The 18,713-nt window shown below is 51.8% G+C and overlaps 1 protein-coding gene across 3 annotated transcripts; it reads left to right on the top strand.

Annotated features, from left to right (window-relative positions):
* The first annotated feature begins 4,860 nt into the window (after nucleotides 1-4,860).
* Nucleotides 4,861-17,573, top strand: IMPDH2 (inosine monophosphate dehydrogenase 2). Of its 3 annotated transcripts, XM_053954106.1 has the most exons (15): nucleotides 4,862-5,011; nucleotides 5,100-5,148; nucleotides 5,244-5,345; nucleotides 5,557-5,631; nucleotides 6,081-6,287; nucleotides 9,576-9,663; nucleotides 10,234-10,433; nucleotides 11,506-11,596; nucleotides 12,259-12,354; nucleotides 13,677-13,748; nucleotides 15,903-16,046; nucleotides 16,233-16,377; nucleotides 16,458-16,601; nucleotides 16,978-17,061; nucleotides 17,332-17,573. In XM_053954106.1, the coding sequence occupies exons 1-15, from the start codon at nucleotides 4,914-4,916 to the stop codon at nucleotides 17,351-17,353; spliced, it is 1,617 nt and encodes a 538-aa protein (XP_053810081.1). In that variant the 5' UTR covers nucleotides 4,862-4,913; the 3' UTR covers nucleotides 17,354-17,573. The 3 variants fall into 3 exon arrangements, with proteins under 3 accessions (XP_053810083.1, XP_053810081.1, XP_053810082.1); XM_053954108.1 differs by lacking the exon at nucleotides 6,081-6,287 and having other exon boundaries at nucleotides 4,861-5,011; XM_053954107.1 differs by lacking the exon at nucleotides 13,677-13,748.
* The last annotated feature ends 1,140 nt before the right edge of the window (nucleotides 17,574-18,713 follow it).

Here is an 18,713-nt window from a genome sequence, read left to right as displayed (position 1 = left end):
CACAGATAAATATTTAGATATATATTACAGTAAAAGAACTTAAACTCATGTACAGGCAAGCAGCTTTCCTGAAGCTCTGTTGTCCAGCACCTATCTGTATTGAGAAGGAAGGTCTGCCCTCTCTGTTGGGTGTGCAAGAGTGTAAATTGATGAGAGTAGCCAATGTTCCCAGTCTTTGTGCTTGTGAGCAGTGTTGAGGTGTGCAGCTTAGAGAGACTTCCCAAGCCCCTGATGCTTCATATTGATGTTGGTGTTCCTGAGGAAGCAGGTGTGCTTGAGTTAGTGTCAGTATAAGCAGTTTGTTCCCTCTACAGGACTCTGTGCTCAAGTAGGTGTGTGCAGAGAGGTGAAGTAGCAATGCACTTTTGTTTTGTTTTGGTTTAGACTCTTAGCTCAATGTCTGCCCTCAGAACTAGGCCAGAGGAAAACAGCCTGGGATCACTGCCCACATCCAGGGTAAGCTGGGAAGATAGTGCCTAGGATGGGTGTAGTGCTGGCAGCAAGTACTGTGACCTCAGTTTGTCTGCTGGGAGCCAGCAGTTGCCCCATTGTAGGGTGGCTCTGGGGATCACCAGTTCTGCTTCAGCTGTCAGAAACCTCTAATCCTTTCACCATATCGTAGTGACTGGCATGTCCGTCCTTGTTCCTATTTTAAGTCTTTAAGGACATGGTTGGGGCAGGCTCCACTATTCCAAGCAGTTGCATGTGCCTGCTGCACAGATTGTGCCCAACAGGTATGCACAGAGTGGCTTTCCCTTTCTTTTGGGCAGTTTGTCCTATCATCAGAGCAGAGTTGGAAAGCCTGCTGCCTTGGCTGTCTCCATCAGAAATACAGCAGATATTGAACAATCTGCCAAATACTCTACCAGTTGCTTTACTGGGCAGCCTTGAGAGTCACCTCTTAACACTACACATTGACAGGAACTTCAGCTGAGCTTTCTGGGGAAACAAAATTCCATGTTACCTTAAAATTCTAGATTGTGCACTTTCCTTACTACTCTTAACTGCAAGATGATCTCAAGTCTTTGTACGGGGAAGAGTCCTCTTTGGAGAACACTGGTTAAGAACAGGGAAACTAGGCACATGGTGAGCTGTGGAGACCTCCTGATGATTGGTTTTGTCCTGATGGACTGGAGTGTTTCCATTTCTTTCTCATTGTCCGCATGTACATAGGAGAGGATCTGCTGATGCAGAAGTGGACTGCTGCACTGTTCTGTACTGTCTCATCAGAATGTCCACTGTGTTCACTTCATTCCCTATTTTTAGAGACAATCGATATACTGTGACTTAAGGATTATTTTCTTGGATCTGGCTTCTAGTCTGTCTCTCTGGAGCTAGTTTAAAAGGTACAGTATTTCTAGAATATAAATACTATGTTCTTTGATAATGAAGAACATGATCTGCTCCCTTGTAGGGGCTCGTAGGAAGACATGCACAGAGTAGCACAGAAAAGTGCTGTAGCTTAGGGTTGCTATCCACATTCTGGGAAATTTTCCCAATCAAACATGTAAAATAGCTTTTAAACACTTTCCTGTAACCAGCTTGACTGCTGCTTAAAGGGCATTCCCCCTTGGCTCTGAGAGTGCCAAACTGCTTGTACTGCTCTTGTATGCGTGTATATATTGACAGGAACTCTCCGTGCCCTATGCCTTGTATGAGACAGGCTCAAAATGCAGCGATCTCTAAATAAGTAGACCTGAGAAGACAAGCTAGAGACAGTGTGTTGTTGATTTTGAACTGTGCCCATCTTGTCACTGTGGTATGAAAGGAACCATAGAAAGCAGAGACTTGACTGACTGTTGTAAAGCACCTCACATTCTGACATGAGACTCATGTATTGTCCAAGCTCTTGACATTTAACAGTGTTGCTTTCTTTAGGAAACTTGTAGCCTCTTACAAGTGTCCACAGCACCATTAGATTTTCATTTGCTTTCAAGAGGTCAAGCATTTCCTTTTTAAGTGGTAATGGCTGAAGCAGCGGAGAGCAGACTAGAGAGTGGTTCTTCACTCCTGTCTAAAGCAGTTTATAAAGGGAATGGTCTAAGAACTTCATAGGGCTCTCACCTGTTGGCTGCCTCTCCCCTAGAGGTCTGGACTTCAGAGGGGTCACAAGATCTGAAGTAGTTCCTAAACTGTTCTGCCTTGGACAATACAAAAAGACACAATCTGATTTCTAAATAAAATCCTCTACTGCACTGTTGCTGCTAGGGCAGAAATTAAGACAGTCTTGTTCTCAGCTGCATCAGGGCTACTGTCTGCCTTGGCATACGTAGAAGGGATGAGGCCTCGAACACTCCTATGCTGTGATAAGAGCAGATCCAGAAATGGTAGAAAAGAGCCCCCTGAGTGTACAGGGGGTGGAGGATTGCTGGTACTGTAGTTGCTCATCCTTTTGCTGGACTGAGTGCTGCTGGACACTGAATGGCTGTGCAGCTGTCCAGCCAAACCACATTCTTAGGCAAGTTTAATACTGACTGACTTGGGGTTAGTGCTTGGACTCCAAAATCACTGTTAAAGTGGGATATCAACTGTCTTCCACCCTATATGGGGCTTTTCTCCCCATCTTATTGCTGGAGCTGCTCCTCTCAAACATTAAAGGGAATGCATCTTGTCCTGATCATTCAGCCTCTTCTGTTTCGTTGGTGCCAATGCTTAGGAAAGAGCCCTTCTCCACTTATACCTCTTCCTACCTTAAGGAACATCTCAGTTCTTCCGGAAGTCTTGCTGACACGCTTCCCCCAAATCTCTGAAGCGATTGCTGTATCCCTACTTGTCGGTTTCCTTTGCTGTGTGGCTGAAGCTCTGCTCTTAGCACTGCAGTCACGTTCCCTGTAACCCTGTGCATGGCAGACACGTTTGCCTGCTTCTCCTTTGGCATTGGAGCTCATCAGAATGGGAAGGCAGATTAAACCCACTTACAGCAGCAATAAACCATGTCTAGAGCTTGAGGGAACTGCAGGAGAGAATGAGGTGGAGGGGATGTCTCAAAAAGGCAGGGTCCAGTTGCAGCCCAAAACCTCGCTTGATAATGAGTGTGCAGCCTATATGCAAAATACATCTTGTCTGTCCCTCCTGTGTTGACCCAGGTCTAAACAGCACATGTGATTGGCATCCTGCAAAGTGACCTTCAGAACTCTCCAGTAGCTTTGCCCCGTGAGTAACTCACACTACAAATCATTTTAAAGAGATGCACTCAACTATTTTTTTAATTTAATTTTACTCTTATATTCTCTGCTCTTTGTAATCTGCTTGGAAATAAAATGTTTTTCCCTGCAGCCTTTGTTGTAGTCTGTTTGAGAGCCGTTAAACTTTATCTGATGTTTCTGTCGGAACAGAAGCCAACATGCCTGTTTACTGCTGTGCCCGTGCCTGTAGCACAACAGCTCTGATCCGTGTGTGCCCCCCAGGTAGGCTCAGCAAACCTTTGTTAGCCTGGTTTTTTTTTCAATAAGGGTAGAGAGACCTGTCATACTGATCTTGGTCTGGCATGACGCCGCCTGTTGTGCTGATCCTGTGACAGGTGATGCTGACTCGAGAGTGCAAGGCCTTGGCAGGCAGCGCTTTCCGATCTCTGTTCACATTTCCTGTGTCCTACAGGGTAACATGAGTAACACATTTCTTGAAGCTGCTTTCTGATCTTTGAACAAGGAAATAACCTTCTGCAGCAGGGAGTTGTAGGCACAGGACCACTGTACTTTAGTCCCTGAACTAGTTAGTGTTAGACAGGGGTTGCCTTGGGCAGGGTGTTATGGGGAGCAGGTGAGAAGGGGTGTGGTTGTCTCATGTCCCTCGTGCTCTGAGGCTCAATCTGTAATGTCACAACAAGCAAGCCAAGAGGAGGAAGTTGTTTAGTAACCTGCAGTACAGGAACTTTTCCTGATGCTCAAATGGAACTGCAGGGATGGGAACATCTCATCCTGGAAAAAGCCAACTGCTATGTCCTGTAAGGCTCGTCTGAGGCAGATCTGTGTTTGTGCCTGTTCTGCTCCTCCAGGCACAGTCCTCCTGCTACTGCTTTTCAAAATCCTCCCTCCAGCCCCAATCTGTGGCACAGATCTGAAGGTGCTACACCCCCATCCCCAGTGTGCAGATATCCTCGTCACACTGCTTGTTTGTACAGCCTGGCCTGGTGGCTTTGGGAAGAGGGGGCTAATGCCTAGCTGGGATCACCTTGGATCCTCTCTGGTTAGACTGCTGCCTCTCTGCCTCTCATCCCCCTCGAGGTGCAAGACTGGCCTTGCTGCCACCTCTTGACTTTCATCCTTAGTGCAGCTCCCTTTGACTTACAAAATTGCTTTGGATTCTGCTGGTTTGTCCCAGCTCTGCATTCACCACCGACCCAATAAGCCCATTCTTGTCTTCTGAAGCTGCAGGGGTACCTGGTGTCTGACTTAGCTCCCAGCCCACAGTGTCTCTCTGTGTATGTCACCATGTCACCCGTAGCTGGGCTTTTTTAGGTGGTCTTCTAGCAGGTATCACACTGTACTGGTGCCACAAGCTGGTGCCAGCCAAGCCAGAGCCTGGCACGCAGGGCCTATTGGGCTGCACTGGAGTTCAGCTCTCTCCTGTCGCCTCTTGCCGTACACGGGCCTGAGCACAGAACAGCCGCGATGACCCGATGTCACCGGGCTGAAGACGTACGGGCTCGGTGCTGCGAAGCTGCTCAGGAGGTGCTGCCGGCGGCTGAGCGCCGGGCGCGGTGCGCCCCCGCTGCGGCCCGGCACAGCGCAGGGCGAGGGCCGGGGCTGCGCTCCGCTCTGGGGCCCTCCGGGGCGCCAGGGGGCGCTGTCGGCGCCGGCCCCTGCCGGAGTCGCTCTGTCCACGCGGTCGCGGGGCGGGCGCAGCGGGTCCCTCCCGGCGGCCGTCGGGGCGCGCGTGCGCTCGGTGTGGCGGGGCGGGCACGCGGCGGGGCCATGGCGGACTATCTGATCAGCGGCGGCACCGGCTACGTGCCCGACGACGGGCTGACGGCGCAGCAGCTCTTCAGCTGCGGCGATGGGCTCACCTACAAGTGAGTGCGGCCGGCACGGGGGTGGGACCGGGACCCGGGGCGCGGGGCCGCTGCGGTCGCTGACGCGTCTCCCCTCGTTACCCCGCAGCGATTTCCTCATCCTCCCGGGGTACATCGACTTCACGGCGGACCAGGTGGTGAGTGACCGGGGCGGGGGAGCGGGCCGGGGGCCGGGCCGGGGGTTGCGCCGGTGCCGCCGCTCACCCGCCGCCGCCGCCTGCCTCCCCGCCAGGACCTGACCTCAGCGCTGACCAAGAGAATCACCCTGAAGACCCCGCTGGTCTCCTCGCCCATGGACACAGTCACCGAGGCCAGCATGGCCATCGCCATGGCGGTGAGTGCGGCCCCGCGGGCGGGTCCCCTGTGCCACCCTCACCGGGCTGGCGGGGCAGGAAACGCTGCCTGAGGCACCCGCGTGGCTGCCCCGGGCTCCCCGCAGCTCCTCGGGGCGAGGCCGGGCCCGGAGCTCCATCGGTGCCGACCCCGATGCTGCAGCCGGCTGGTGCAGTGTCTGCGGTGACTCACAGCCGCCTTTGTGTCCCCAGCTGACCGGAGGAATTGGGTTCATCCACCACAACTGCACCCCGGAGTTCCAGGCCAACGAAGTGCGGAAGGTGAAGGTGAGTGGCTGGAACGGCAGCACCGAACCGCGCTGGCACGGGGTCCTCTGTGGAGGTGGGCAGCGGGTCTGGCCTCGCTGAATGAGCTGTGCGAGGAGATTGCTGACGTGTGCCCGATCTTCGTGTGTCAGAGCTGTAGTGCTGCCAGGGTTTGCAGGCACAGCCCTCTTGTTGTGTGCCAGGCACTGTCTATGGCCAACCTGGGACTTGAGTCCTCCTGGTGTGGGAATATTCCCCATCGTTTCAGGGAGGAGGTTAGCCTGAAGACTCTTCGATTATTTGGGTGAGCCTTGTTGCTGGTTTGAGAGTCGTCCTGTTGGTGAGCATGTGGCTAGGCTGGGTGATGGCAGACCCGTGTGAGTGGCTGCAGTAACCTGCAGGCACGTGCTTCACTCCTCTCTGGCCTGGCAGTGCCACTCAGCCTGGCTGCTGGATCTGCTTCCTTTCAGAAATACGAGCAAGGATTCATCACAGACCCCGTGGTGCTGAGCCCCAATGACCGAGTGCGAGATGTGTTTGAAGCAAAAGCTCGTCATGGATTTTGTGGGATTCCCATCACGGACAATGGGAAGATGGGGGGCAAGCTGGTTGGGATCATCTCGTCCAGAGATATTGATTTCTTGAAAGAGTCAGAGCATGACCTGCCCCTCGGTGAGGTGAGAAGTGCTCGCACCTGATGGGTGTGAACACTATGTTAGGAAGCCACGTGGCTTGTGATAAGGATACTGGTGAGTGTGTGGCTGTGAGGGTGTTCTGCCAGTGGGAGGGAGCAGCTCCAGCTTAGCTCTGTAGATCTGTCTGTGAGTGTATTTCCAGGGGAGAGTGCCTTGCTCATTTGCACTCTGAGCGACTCCTGCAGTGCAGACCATGCAGTTTTATGTGAGTCATGGGGGTTATCTTTTGGTGCTGTGGAAACTCACCCCTGCTTCACTAATTAATTGCTGGTGTTCGTGGCTGCTGCTGTAGTCCCACCTGCTGGCACTGGCCAGCTTTGTAGCAGCTGTGCTCTGCCCAACAAACCCTCCAAGTGCTGAGCTTCATTTTCTGGGCTGCCTTTCCCTGTATGCATCATGTGGATTAGTTGCTCTTTCAAATAACCCCCTGAACTTGCAGTCTGGCCTTTGTAATGCTTCTCTGTCAGACTCCCCTCATGCAGGAGAACGTTCTGTGATTCTGGTTTCACAAGCTGTGTAACTGGAGATCTGCGGTGCTGTCAGGTTACACCACCACTGCCTCTTGGCCACGCTTTGCTCTTGGCTCACAAATATTTTTAGCTCTTGCTGACCAAACCTGGTGTCACATGCTGATCCCTGTTTGGTTTGAAATCAGCTATAAATACGTGCTACAAGAGCCTTAAACTAGGAGTAGGTTATAAAAGTGCACATGGCCCTTTGAAGCAATGCTGCCCATTCAGAGGAGCCAGATAAGAATCTTCCCTCATACTTTCTTTGGGTCATTCAGCACTACAGGGCAGGAAACTTTCTACTGTCAGTGTCTGGTGCTTGTCCCTGTCACCAAGCAAGGCCAGGGGAACAAATGGTTTCCTCAATTTTCTCTCAACTTGCAGTCCAGCAGTCCTTCTACTGAGCCGTTCGTTGCCATCCACTTAAACACACAGGTCTCCTGTAGTATGGGAAGCACATGAATCCCACAGGCTTAGAAAGTGTCACCAGCCCTTGTTCTTGTAGGTGACTTTAACCTACCAGATATCTGCTGGGAACTTAATACAGCAGGAAAGAGGCAGTCCAGGAAGTTTTTGGAGTGTATGGAGGACAACTTTTTGTCACAGCTGGTGAGTGAGCACACCAGGGGAGGGACTATATTAGATCTGTGGTTCGCAAATAGAGATGGGCTGGTGGGAGATGCACTGGTTGGAGCCTGCTTGGGACATAGTGATCATGAAATTACAGAGTTCTTGATATTTGGTGAAATGAGGAGGAACATCAATAGGACTTTTACATTGGACTTAGGGAGGGCAGACTTTGGCCTGTTTAGGAGACTTATTCAGAGTCCAAAGGAGTCCAGAAATCTTGAGGGCACAGGAGCAGACTGTCCCTGTGTGCCGAAAGGTGAGTCGACGAGGCAAACCTCCAGCCTGGATGGGCAACAAGATTTGGAAGGAACTTAGGAATAAAAAGAGGATGTTTCAGCTTTGGAAGGAGGGTCAGGTCTCTCAGGAAGTATTTAAGGGGGTTGCTAGGGCATGTAGGAAAAAAATTAGAGAGGCCAAAGCTCACTTCGAACTTAATTTGGCAACTTTTGTAAGGGATAATAAAAAATATTTTTACAAATATATATATGGCAAAAAGAGGGGTAAGACCAGTTGTTGTTCTCTATTGGATGCAGGAGGGAACTTAGTAACTGCAGATGAGGAGAAGGTGGAAGTGCTGAACGCCTTCTTTGCCTCAGTCTTTAGTGGGAAGATGGCTTGTCCTCAGGACAGCTGTCCTCCTGGGTCGGCATGTGTGGAGCAGAAGGGAGCAGAATGGGCCCCCTGTTATCCAGGAGGAGGCAGTCAGAACTGCTGAGCTGTTTGGATGTTCATAAATCTATGGGACCAGATGGGATCCACCCCAGGGTGATGAGGGAGCTGGCAGATGAGTGTGTGAAGCCACTCTCCATCATTTGCCAACAGTCCTGGCTCACTGGTGAGGTTCCTGATGACTGGAAACTGGCCAAGGGAAATACAGCTTGGATATTAGGAAAAGGTTTTTTACAGAAAGAGTGATAAAGCACTGGAATGGTCTGCCTGGGGAGGTGGTGGAGTCACCATCTCTGGATGTGTTTAAAAAAAGACTGGATGTGGCACTCAGTGCCATGGTTTAATTGAGAGATTAGGGCATGGGTTGGACTTGATGATCTTGAAGGTCTCTTCCAACCCAGTGATTCTGTGATATGCCTGTGATGCCTCAGGCTTATCTTGAGATGTGGGTTCTGTCACAGCATTTCGGGTAGATGCAGGCATGGTCAGCCTCTTTCCAATGCAAAATGTCTCTTCTTATGGTAGAAGTAACTAAAATGTTCCTTCTTTGTATGCAGCTGATCTACCTTCCTGAAGGGTTAGAGAATGTTCCCTTTTAGCTTTGCCCAGCCTTCTCAAATAACCTTTGGCCTGTGTCTATAGTGGTCTTGCTCCATGGGGACTTGATGATCACAGAATGCTGTGGTTGGAAAGGGACTTGGAGGTCTCTTGTCAAGCCACCTGCTCAAGGCACGTTGAGCTGGAGGAGGTTTTGTGGAGCTGTGTCTAAATCTCCAGTGATGGAGATTTCATTATCTCTCTGAGTTGCTCTCCCAGTGGGAGACCACTGTTGTGATGGAAGCTACCATGCCAGGTCAGATGTTCCCCACTGTCCAGCACTGCCCTTTGCTTTCCACCGTGTTTTGGTGCTTGTTTGTTAGAGTGAGTATGGGTGAGCATATTTGGATTGACGCAACTCCTGTGCCCCACTGACCTTACCAGCAGCAGCAGTGGGTTATTCTGGGCAGAGCCCTTCCAGGGCTTAGGGACTGCAGATGCTGCCTGAAAACAAGATTGAGGGCACCATTTCTGCCAGAACAGCAGGAGACTCCAAAGGTGTCTCCAGCCCTTATTTGCATATGCTCCAATGAAAGGGAGAGCTGTTAGGGAGATAGCCCAAATAAGGGTCATCTGAGAGTTGTCCTTTGTTTCCAGGTGCTTTCACTTGTCTTCCTGAGGCCTTCTGCCATCTCCTGTTTTCAGTGCACTAATGGGCTTGGGGCCTGATGCCAGTGCCCGCATGGGGACAGCACACTGGAGGCTTTTCCTGTGTGTTTCTGGAGGCGTGTTGCTGTGCTCTGGGCTCTTTGTGGAGCACTCCCGCACGGCCGCTGCGGAGCATTTCACGTGGGCAGGTGGGGTTGGTATTTTCAGATCAGTGTGAAGGAATTCTTGTGACTTTTTATCTTCTCCCACCCACTAGATTATGACAAAGCGGGAGGATCTTGTTGTGGCCCCAGCTGGCGTAATGTTGAAAGAAGCAAATGAAATTCTGCAAAGGAGTAAAAAAGGTACCTGTGACCATCTGTGGCACGGGGGAGAGCTGTGGAAACACTGGGCCGGGGCAGCAGTGGGCACACAGTCCCTGTGTGGGTGAAACGTGGGAGACAACGGTGAACACAGTGCCCACAGCCCTCTGCTGGGGTACAGAGTTCACATGCCTTCATCTCAAATGTGTTTGGATATTTGGAGTTGAGGGATTCTTGGCAGCCCAGTGTTCAGCTGTCTAGCCACATGTCTTTGATTTTCTGGCCTGGCCTTTGCATTTCAGTGCTCAGTTCAGCTCTCTTAGGGTTTAGTAGTTTGACTTTTAATAGGGTGTTGTGCGTCTAATTATTTAAAAATGCACACGGTTTCTATGGTAAAAATCCTGAGTCCTTCTCCAGTCCTGCAAACTCCTTTCTCTGTTTCTCAAGCCAGGGCTGCTGGCATCCATGGCCAGGCAAGATTTGGTAACACACCTGAGTCTCCATCTTGTAGCAGTTTTTGCTTGCCCACTGCTCCCGGTCTGCTCTACTGCTCTGAGCTAATGTCTGTCTCCTGCAGAAATCTGCAGTAATGTTCTTTCTGTCTGTTTCCAGGCAAGCTGCCAATTGTTAATGAAGATGACGAGCTGGTGGCTATCATTGCCCGCACTGATCTTAAGAAGAACAGGGACTACCCTCTGGCTTCTAAGGACTCCAAGAAGCAGCTGCTCTGTGGTGCCGCTATCGGGACCCATGAGGATGACAAGTACCGGCTGGACCTGCTGGTGCAGGCTGGCGTGGACGCCGTCGTGCTGGTGAGCACCCACGGGGGGCCCATGGGCATTGTGTCAGCCTGGGACACTGGAGGTTGAGTCCCCAGGCTGGATGAACGTCACTGTCTTTGTCACAGGTCTTTCTGTGTTAGAATATGGCAGTTTGTTGACCTCTCAGTCTTGTTCAGGATAGAATCCTCAGATTGGAGGGATTCCTCTTCCCTGGAGACTTATGTGATCTGAAGGAGTTCATAGGGTGCATTGAAGCCCTGAAGGCTGTGAAGAGAAACAATGTCAGTTAATACAGAATCTTCTACAAATACCTCTTCCACTCTGCCACCAGCCTCTCTGATGTTCCTGACTAGTTTTGAATATTCGGCTTCTTATTAGTTTCCCTTCATCCCTTTGGTGTTTGTTACTGTGTTACTCTCTTACTGATGTTCAGGAGTGATCAGTGAGCCCAGAGCTGCTCTTCTGGTCTCCCTTTCTGGCCTGTAAACTTTCAGGCACAGTTGTCACTGCCTGTATTTGCACATGGTTTTCTCATCGATTGTGATACTGTGAGTCTGCTGTGCTCTGAGGGCATGGCTGTGCAGTGGGAAATGTTTAACAAACATCATTTGACTGGGTCACAGAGATTGGCAGGGACTGAGTGCTCAGTGCTCGACATCTGGTATTTGAGCTGCTCTGCTGCACAGTAGGGAGGTGCACTCCCCACCAGCCCTGCTGGATTTCACAAGGAACATTCTCCATTTCACCTGTAGTTTGAGACAGGGCTGACAGTGTCCTGCTGATAGAGCCAGATGGTTCTTATCCACAGCCAGATGTTCTGCTTGTTGCCTTCTGTATAAGCTACAGGATTAAACCTGAAGGATATTACTGAAGTCTTTACGATACTGAAGTCTTTACAATATACTTCCCTTGTGTGGGGAAGTACATTCCTGTCTTGGCAGCAGCTTCTCCTGGGGTTCCGTGCCCAGTTTGGGGAGTCATTTTGCCCATTACTCAGCTTTGCAGAGACCCCAGCAAGCAGTGTGAAAATCTGAAACTTTTCTGAAGCTGCATTTGCAATCTGCAGAAACTCTGGTTGAAACTGATATTCTTTCTGTTGCAGGATTCCTCTCAGGGGAATTCCATCTTCCAGATCAATATGATAAAATACATTAAGGAGAAATATCCCAACCTACAAGTTATTGGAGGAAACGGTAGGCGTGTGTTGAAGACTCTTGTCTTTAAATGACATTTGTTTCTTAGACTTAGAGGGAGCTGCAGGGATGTGAATGAAATGGTCATCTTGGTATATTTCTATGAGCTTAAATTGGTTTCCTCTGACTTGTGGAATGGAGCAAGGCCACTGTAGACACAGGACAGTACATTACTGCTGCAGATACTTAGAAACCTTTGTTCTGCAGCACAGCGTGTTACAGTCCTCCATAGCACATTACACATTAGCTTATTTTACACACTAGTTTAAAATTTTGCTTAATAATGAATATTGCTTGATGTGGAAATCTAGTGGCAATTTTCCCTGCCTCTTTACAGCAGAGCCCAGTGGTTCTTGTCTTTACCTGATGCTGCTGTTACCCTGTACTCTGCCCTCCCTACCTCGTGTGGCCCAGAGAGTGCTTGGGATTATGCCATGACTTCTGCTGCCTCAGCCTTTGGGTAGAAGTGTGTTGCAGAATAGCCTAAAGGGGCAGTGTCACCTCACCCACTGTGGCAGCTGGAGCAGAAACTCACTGCTCCTCCCAGATAGGCCTGGCTCTGGCACAGGCTGTTGCCCTGGGCGGGGGTGTTGCCAGTCATGGGGAACCTGTTGTTTGCAAATGTACTTGTCTGTTTTCAAACCGATTTTTGCTCCCCACAGTGGTGACTGCGGCTCAGGCCAAGAACCTCATTGACGCGGGGGTTGATGCCCTGAGGGTCGGGATGGGCAGTGGCTCCATCTGCATCACACAGGAAGGTGAGAGGGATCAGCCTCCTAAATAGGCTGAAGACAGTAGAAATTCCCTGCTGAAAAGCAGCATGGCTGGGATGGAATTCTCCCGTTGTGAGGGCAGTGTCCATCAGGAAGACGTCTTTCACCCCCTTTGTCCAGGACTTCCAACCTTTGGGGTGGCAGCAGCAGCAAAGGCATTTCCCAGGACTGACCGAGACTGAGTAGAGCCGGTGTGGCAGATGGTGGCTTTGGCTGAGGGGAACTGTTGGCTCGGTGTGGAATGGGGCTGGCGGGCAGCTCTGCAGGGAGAGAGGCTTACTGGATCCCCAGTGCTGATGGGTGAAGTGCCCTGGGCTGTCCATGCTCCCTTTCCCTCTGGCAGCAGTGTGTGTGATGCTTGAGTATTGATCTGGGCTCGATGCCTTTGCAATTTCCAGGCCAAAATGGGATTTCTTGCTTTTGTCTCTGCACTTAGAGCTTGTGTGGGGCAGAGGCTGTGCCACCCTTAGCTAAAAGGCAAGAGGGGCATCCCCCAGGGCCTGAAGAAAGTCTGACTTGAGGACAGACTTAGTCCTTGTGTGTTGAACCTCAAGTAGGGCACAGAGTGGTGCAGCAAGGCGCTGCAGTCCAAGAGCACAGCCCCTTGCTGCTTTAGTCCTTGGTCTGTGCCACAGGAGGCAGCAAGTGAGCAGCTGCTTGGCTGTAGGAGCTGCATTAGCTCTGCCCTTTCCAGCATGGAGCCTGTGAGCAGCCCTGGACCTGTGCTGTGTTCCTGCTTTGCCTGGCTGCAGGGGGTTCCCAGTCAGGGCAGTCTGTCTCAGGTCAGCTTTCTAAGGAGGGAGGAGTATCCTTGGGCTAACACTTCCATAGCCAGAGCAGAGCCAGGACACACATGGCACACTGGCTCTGAGGCAAAGGCATGCTCTGATTTGCAGAGTGCTGAAAGTCCCTGGGGTTCCTCCAGCTGCCCCGGGAATGGGGTTGGGTGCTGGTTTTGGTGAAGGTGTAGAGCACAAGGTGGAATGTGGCACTTCACAGGAGATGTGGTTACAGAACTCTTGCCTGCAGCTCCCCAGGTTTTTGGTCCTGTTATGGGCAAGGACTCTGGGTTTTTGGGGTAGAGGTCACCTCTCTGTGTGGCTGCTGAGGTAGGGCGAGCATGCGCTGTGCACAGCCGGGCCTGGCTGCCTTGGCTCTGGCCTCTGGCTTGGCTCGGGATAGGAAGGGTCAGCAAAGTCAGCTCTGTCCCACACCGTATGCTCTGCCCAGTAGCAGGTCACTTCTGGGGTCCTTTGTTCTGCTGCTGTTCTTCTGTCTCTAAAATGTGTGTGTTTGTTTTTATTTAGCTGCTCCAAAGATCCCTCCAGACCTAAAGTCCCACAGCCCCAAATGCCCTTCTACTGTCACGGGCACCTATAGTAAGTCACTTGCCCTGTTCCCAACCCTAATTATGTGTCTTGAAGCAGGACCCTGATTTGGCTGCACATGGCCCTACTGCTTGTTTGAGAATAATTTAGCTGTAGATGCACTTGGGGTTTTGTGGCTTTGGATACTGGTTTTGAATCTGAAATGAAATCTGAGAAGCCTTTCTGATTTCGTAAAGCAGAATCTGAACTGTCCAAGCTGAGGGAACTCAGGCCTGCCCTCTCTCCACTCCAAAATCCAATTAGGAGCCTGACTGCACCTTCTGGATCCCCATACTCCTGCTGATCCAGTACTGGGAAGTGATCCCTGAGCAGTTCTTGATTGGGCTCAAAATGTAGCCCTACTTCTGGGGAAGTTGTGCACTGGCCAAGCTTCCCATGGAGCTGGCTCCCCTGAGTTACAGAGGGACTTCACTGCACATGGCCATCTTGGCAGCTGCGTTCCATCTTTTCCCCACCAAGTCCTGTGGAGAGAAGAGGCTTTTGCCTGCCCAGCACAGGGTGCAGTGTTCTCTGCTCTGATGCTCTGACCAAGAAGCCCCTGCAAGGCAAGCCTTAGGCTTTGTCCTTTCTCCTAGTTCTGACACACCTCAAAGGAAGAGGTTTACTCTTGCAGATCCTGGAAGGTTTTCTCTAGTAGATGATTTTGTAGGGCCACCCTTTGCCAATACACTAAAAGGGACAAACCCTTACCCTGAGGGTGTGATGTGTGTGTGTGCTCAGAACCCTGCTTGGGAAGCCTGCGCTCCGGGGCTGTGGCACTGGGACAGTCGGAGAGGCACGATGCTCCCAGGGGCCCTGAGCCAAGCTGTGCCTTAAAAGGGCTGGTCTTTGTGGTTGTGCTTGAGAGGTTTCTGCAGTCCCTGCACTGTCTATGGCACGCTCCCATAGACCCTGGACTCAAAACCCTTCAGAAATGGGTGTTTCTCTCCACAGAGCTCTTCCACGGCAGCATTTTGTAGCTGCACTGTGGCCTTCAGCAGTGCAGAACTGCAAGACCATCTCTTTAAGGGCATTGATAACAAAGCTGGCAGCCTCTCCCTGGCTGGCTGAGCCTGAGCTGAACACTGGGGTCTGATTAAATTTAGTTCTGTCACAATCTCAGCCTGGAGTCTGGCTGCCCTCCCTCAGCAGCTGCTGCTGAGTGCTGGGAGTAGAGAAATTATAGCCCCTGGCCCCTGCAAGCCTCTGCCACGGATGTGCTGCCAGCCCTGCTGCCATGCAGGCTGAACCACACCTGCAGTCCACACTCCAAAGTACTAATACTGTATGGCCTTAATCTTACCCAGTTTATGGGACTAACCATGACTGAAGAAAAGGCTTCCAGTTGATGGTGGGGAAGGGACGTCTCCCTGAGAGAAGCTTATCTCAGTGTTCTTGCATGCCTGTGGCTGACAAACATGTTACAAGACATGCCTTGTGCTGGTTTTCCTCACATAACGGGAAGCTTCTTAACTGCTACCAACTGGGAAGAACAAGTAAATCCAAAGTTAATAACTCTCTCCTCATGGGGCAGCTAAACTTGATGGAACCCTTGCTACATTGCAGGGCAGGAACATAAATTATTACCAAACCATTCTGCCTGTTTCCTTTTCCACTGCTGCATGTGTGTTTGTGTGTATATGCAGACCTGTATGTATAGATATATTTATATCTATAGCATATACAGGCATATGAGCTGTCTCTCCCAGCCAACTGCCTTTCCATTCAAGAGGCACATCGTACAGATGCTGGGTACGTGGACAAGGGGTCTGGCAGCTCCAGCAGAGAGCCAGCAGTGGGACATGGCTACATGCCAGGGATGCTTTGGAGAGGGGCTTTTGGAGTTTGCTCTATTTCCTTCCCAAGCTCCCCACATGTCTGCTGTGCACAAGGATTGAGCCACGAGTCTCATCTGATCCCAGGCATCCAATCAAAGACCCCAGTGCCGAGGTCACTCACAGCTTTTTGGAGCCAAGGGCTGTGAGGACGTCTCAGCAGGCATCTCCCGGGCATCTGCTTCTCTTGGATTCAGCCTAGGGAAGGAGCATCCAGGGATTTGTGCGTTCTGAGCGCTGGAGCATGTGTGTGCTGGAAGCCTGCAAGAGCCTGCTGGGACGGGGAAGTGCTGCTGCGTGGAGCTGACCCTGTGTGCGCTCTGTCCCGCAGTGCTGGCGTGCGGCCGCCCCCAGGCCACGGCGGTGTACAAGGTGTCCGAGTACGCCAGGAGGTTCGGCGTCCCCGTCATCGCCGACGGAGGGATCCAGACGGTTGGACACATCGCCAAGGCCCTGGCGCTTGGGGCCTCCACAGGTGAGCCCCCAGGGGATCTCCTAGGAGGTATTTCCATGTGGCATCACACTGGGCGTGAGGGCCTTTACCTGCAGGTGGCTGGGGGCACGGGGACTGCAGCCAGTGCTCTACCCAGGAATCCTGAGGGATTTTGCAGTACTGCCACTGCTGCTGATGTGCTGTTCCTGGTGATATATCTTGTGCCAGTGATGATGGGCTCTCTCCTGGCTGCCACCACGGAAGCCCCAGGCGAGTACTTCTTCTCGGATGGCATCAGGCTGAAGAAATACCGCGGCATGGGCTCCCTAGATGCCATGGACAAGAACTTGGGCAGCCAGAATCGGTATTTCAGGTCAGAGATGGTGCTTTGGGGCAGCAGATCAAGCTTTTGGGGTTTCTCTGCTTCACAAATACTCTTGTGCTTTCATGCAGTGAGACAGACAAAATTAAAGTGGCCCAAGGGGTCTCCGGTGCAGTGCAAGACAAGGGCTCTATCCATAAATTCATTCCATACCTAATAGCTGGGATCCAGCATTCCTGCCAGGATATCGGTGCCAAGAGCCTGACCCAAGTCCGGTGAGTGCTTCCCCATGCTTGTGCTCTGGTTAGGTCATGGTGCTGCTGTCTGGAGTCCCTGTGCAGCTGTACTCAAGCTGTGGTGTGTTCTGGATAATTTGTAGCTATCTTCCCTCATCTCCAGTGGGCACTGCATCATGGATCTGCCAGCCCCAGGGACACAGGAGTGTGGTCTCTTGTGGGATATTCAGCTGGCTGGGCTCAAAATGTTGGGATTACATTAGCCAGTCTGGTTCTTGGGAGCACAGCAAAGACCATTCTGGCCACAGCAGGAGGAACCAGTGACCCTCATCCCAGATGTTCCAGCTGAGCATGTGCCAAAGCACTGTCTTCCCAGGACTCTACCTGGCTTGTGACAGGTGTCCTTTCCCCTCAGAGCCATGATGTACTCGGGAGAGCTGAAATTTGAGAAGAGGACGACGTCTGCTCAGGTTGAAGGAGGGGTGCATGGCCTCCACTCGTAAGTGCTTCTGGTAGCATCCTTGTCACCCTGGGGGAATATTAGGGGTGAGGAACAGCCACCCTGTACCTCAGCTGCCATGCCCTAGGCTTGGTGTGCCATTCATTGGCTTGCCCTGGCACCACACAGCCGGGCCAAGCCGTGGCCTATCAGGGTGCTGAGGCTGTTCCCCTCCCCAGGCTGGCAGGATCTGTTCTATACTGCACCTTTGTCCCTGCTCTGAGTGAGGTGGGTCAGTAAAGGGGCTCCCTGGTGCTGCTTCCCTTGCAGGTATGAGAAGCGCCTCTTCTGAGAGATCTGTGTCTGTCCTTGTGCCACTCAGCCCTGCGCCGCTCCGCGCGGGAGCTGCTCTTGCTGCAGAAGTGCCATTATTCTGGGCTGCCTGGAGCTCCTGCTGTCCCTTGGCTGCTTTCTGACCACCCGCGGGGCCCGCCTTCCACCCAGGAGCCGTGATCCTGGGCTGGAGCCTTGCACGTGTTGGCCATGTTTTACAATAAAAACATGAAAAGATGTGCAGTTGGTGTCAGCCTGGAGCCTTTACCTCCCTTGCTCTCCGTCCTTGGCTCTGTCCCTTGCTTCCCACACTGTCAGAGCCAGCTGATAATCCCAGTAGGAACTGTGTGCATGAGAAGGGCAACAGGAAGGGGAGAGCCCTGCGACAGAGCTGAGTGGGTAACACGGTGTGGCTTCTTTAAAAATCATTCCTGAGAGCAGAAAACAAGGGCTGGACTGCTGGGTAAGAAAGCAAACGGTTTTACATTGCCATTATCTCCTGCTGGGAACCCAGCTCTGGCAGCAGCCAGGATGCTGCAGGCCCCCATTCCTGGTCCAACTGCTGCATTCTTCCCCTAAACCTCTTTGCTGCCACACCTCCAGGCCCAGTGGCTGCACCCCCTTGGGCTGTTCACTGTGGATTACCTGCCCAGGTTCCAACAGAGCAATTGTTTGCTGGAAGGTGGGCAATGCACTGGGAGGGGCACAAGTTTATAAAGGAGCTGGTCTGCATTTCTGCAGGCCTGAGCAGTGCAAACTTCCCTGGCTTGGCAGGTTTACCTGTGCTTGCAATGCCAGGAGCCAAGAAGTATTTTACACCTGTATCAGTTGTACATGTCCCTGCTGAAGAGTGTGTGTTTACCATCAATGGTTTGGGGATGTCAAATTTGATTTATGCACTAAAACCAGAGCCTTGACTACAATGCCATGGTGTTGGTGTCACACACTCATTAAGACACTTGCTAAGCAAAGCCACCCTAACCTTGCAGCTGCATCCCCTGCCTTTGCCTGCCAAGGTGGCAGAGTTCAGGCCATGAGGCTTCCATTAGGTACATGTACTCTCTTCCCCAGGGGTGACATCCTCAACTATGAACCATCCAGTTCAGGACAGAGACCCTTTCCAAGTCCCCTGCTGGAGCTTGAGCCTTCAGTGAAAGGGGGTGAAGCACCCTTGGACCAACACTGCCCAAGGGACTTCTGTGCTGGGGTGGTATAAAGCTCCCCAAGCCAGGCCAGCACCAGCTGGGACACAGTTGCTGGTGCTGGCTGTGCTCAGGAAGCTGCTGGCACATGGCATCCCGCCACCACACATGCTGCCCAGTGCCCAGGGTGAGCACATGCCCCATCAATTTGTTACAGCCTCAATGTGCAGTGCATTA

This window comes from Vidua chalybeata, chromosome 12, assembly GCF_026979565.1.
Source record: "Vidua chalybeata isolate OUT-0048 chromosome 12, bVidCha1 merged haplotype, whole genome shotgun sequence".
Lineage (NCBI taxonomy): Eukaryota > Metazoa > Chordata > Aves > Passeriformes > Viduidae > Vidua > Vidua chalybeata.
The sequence above is the reverse complement of the archived record's forward strand: the minus strand, read 5'-3'. Positions and strand labels throughout refer to the sequence as shown.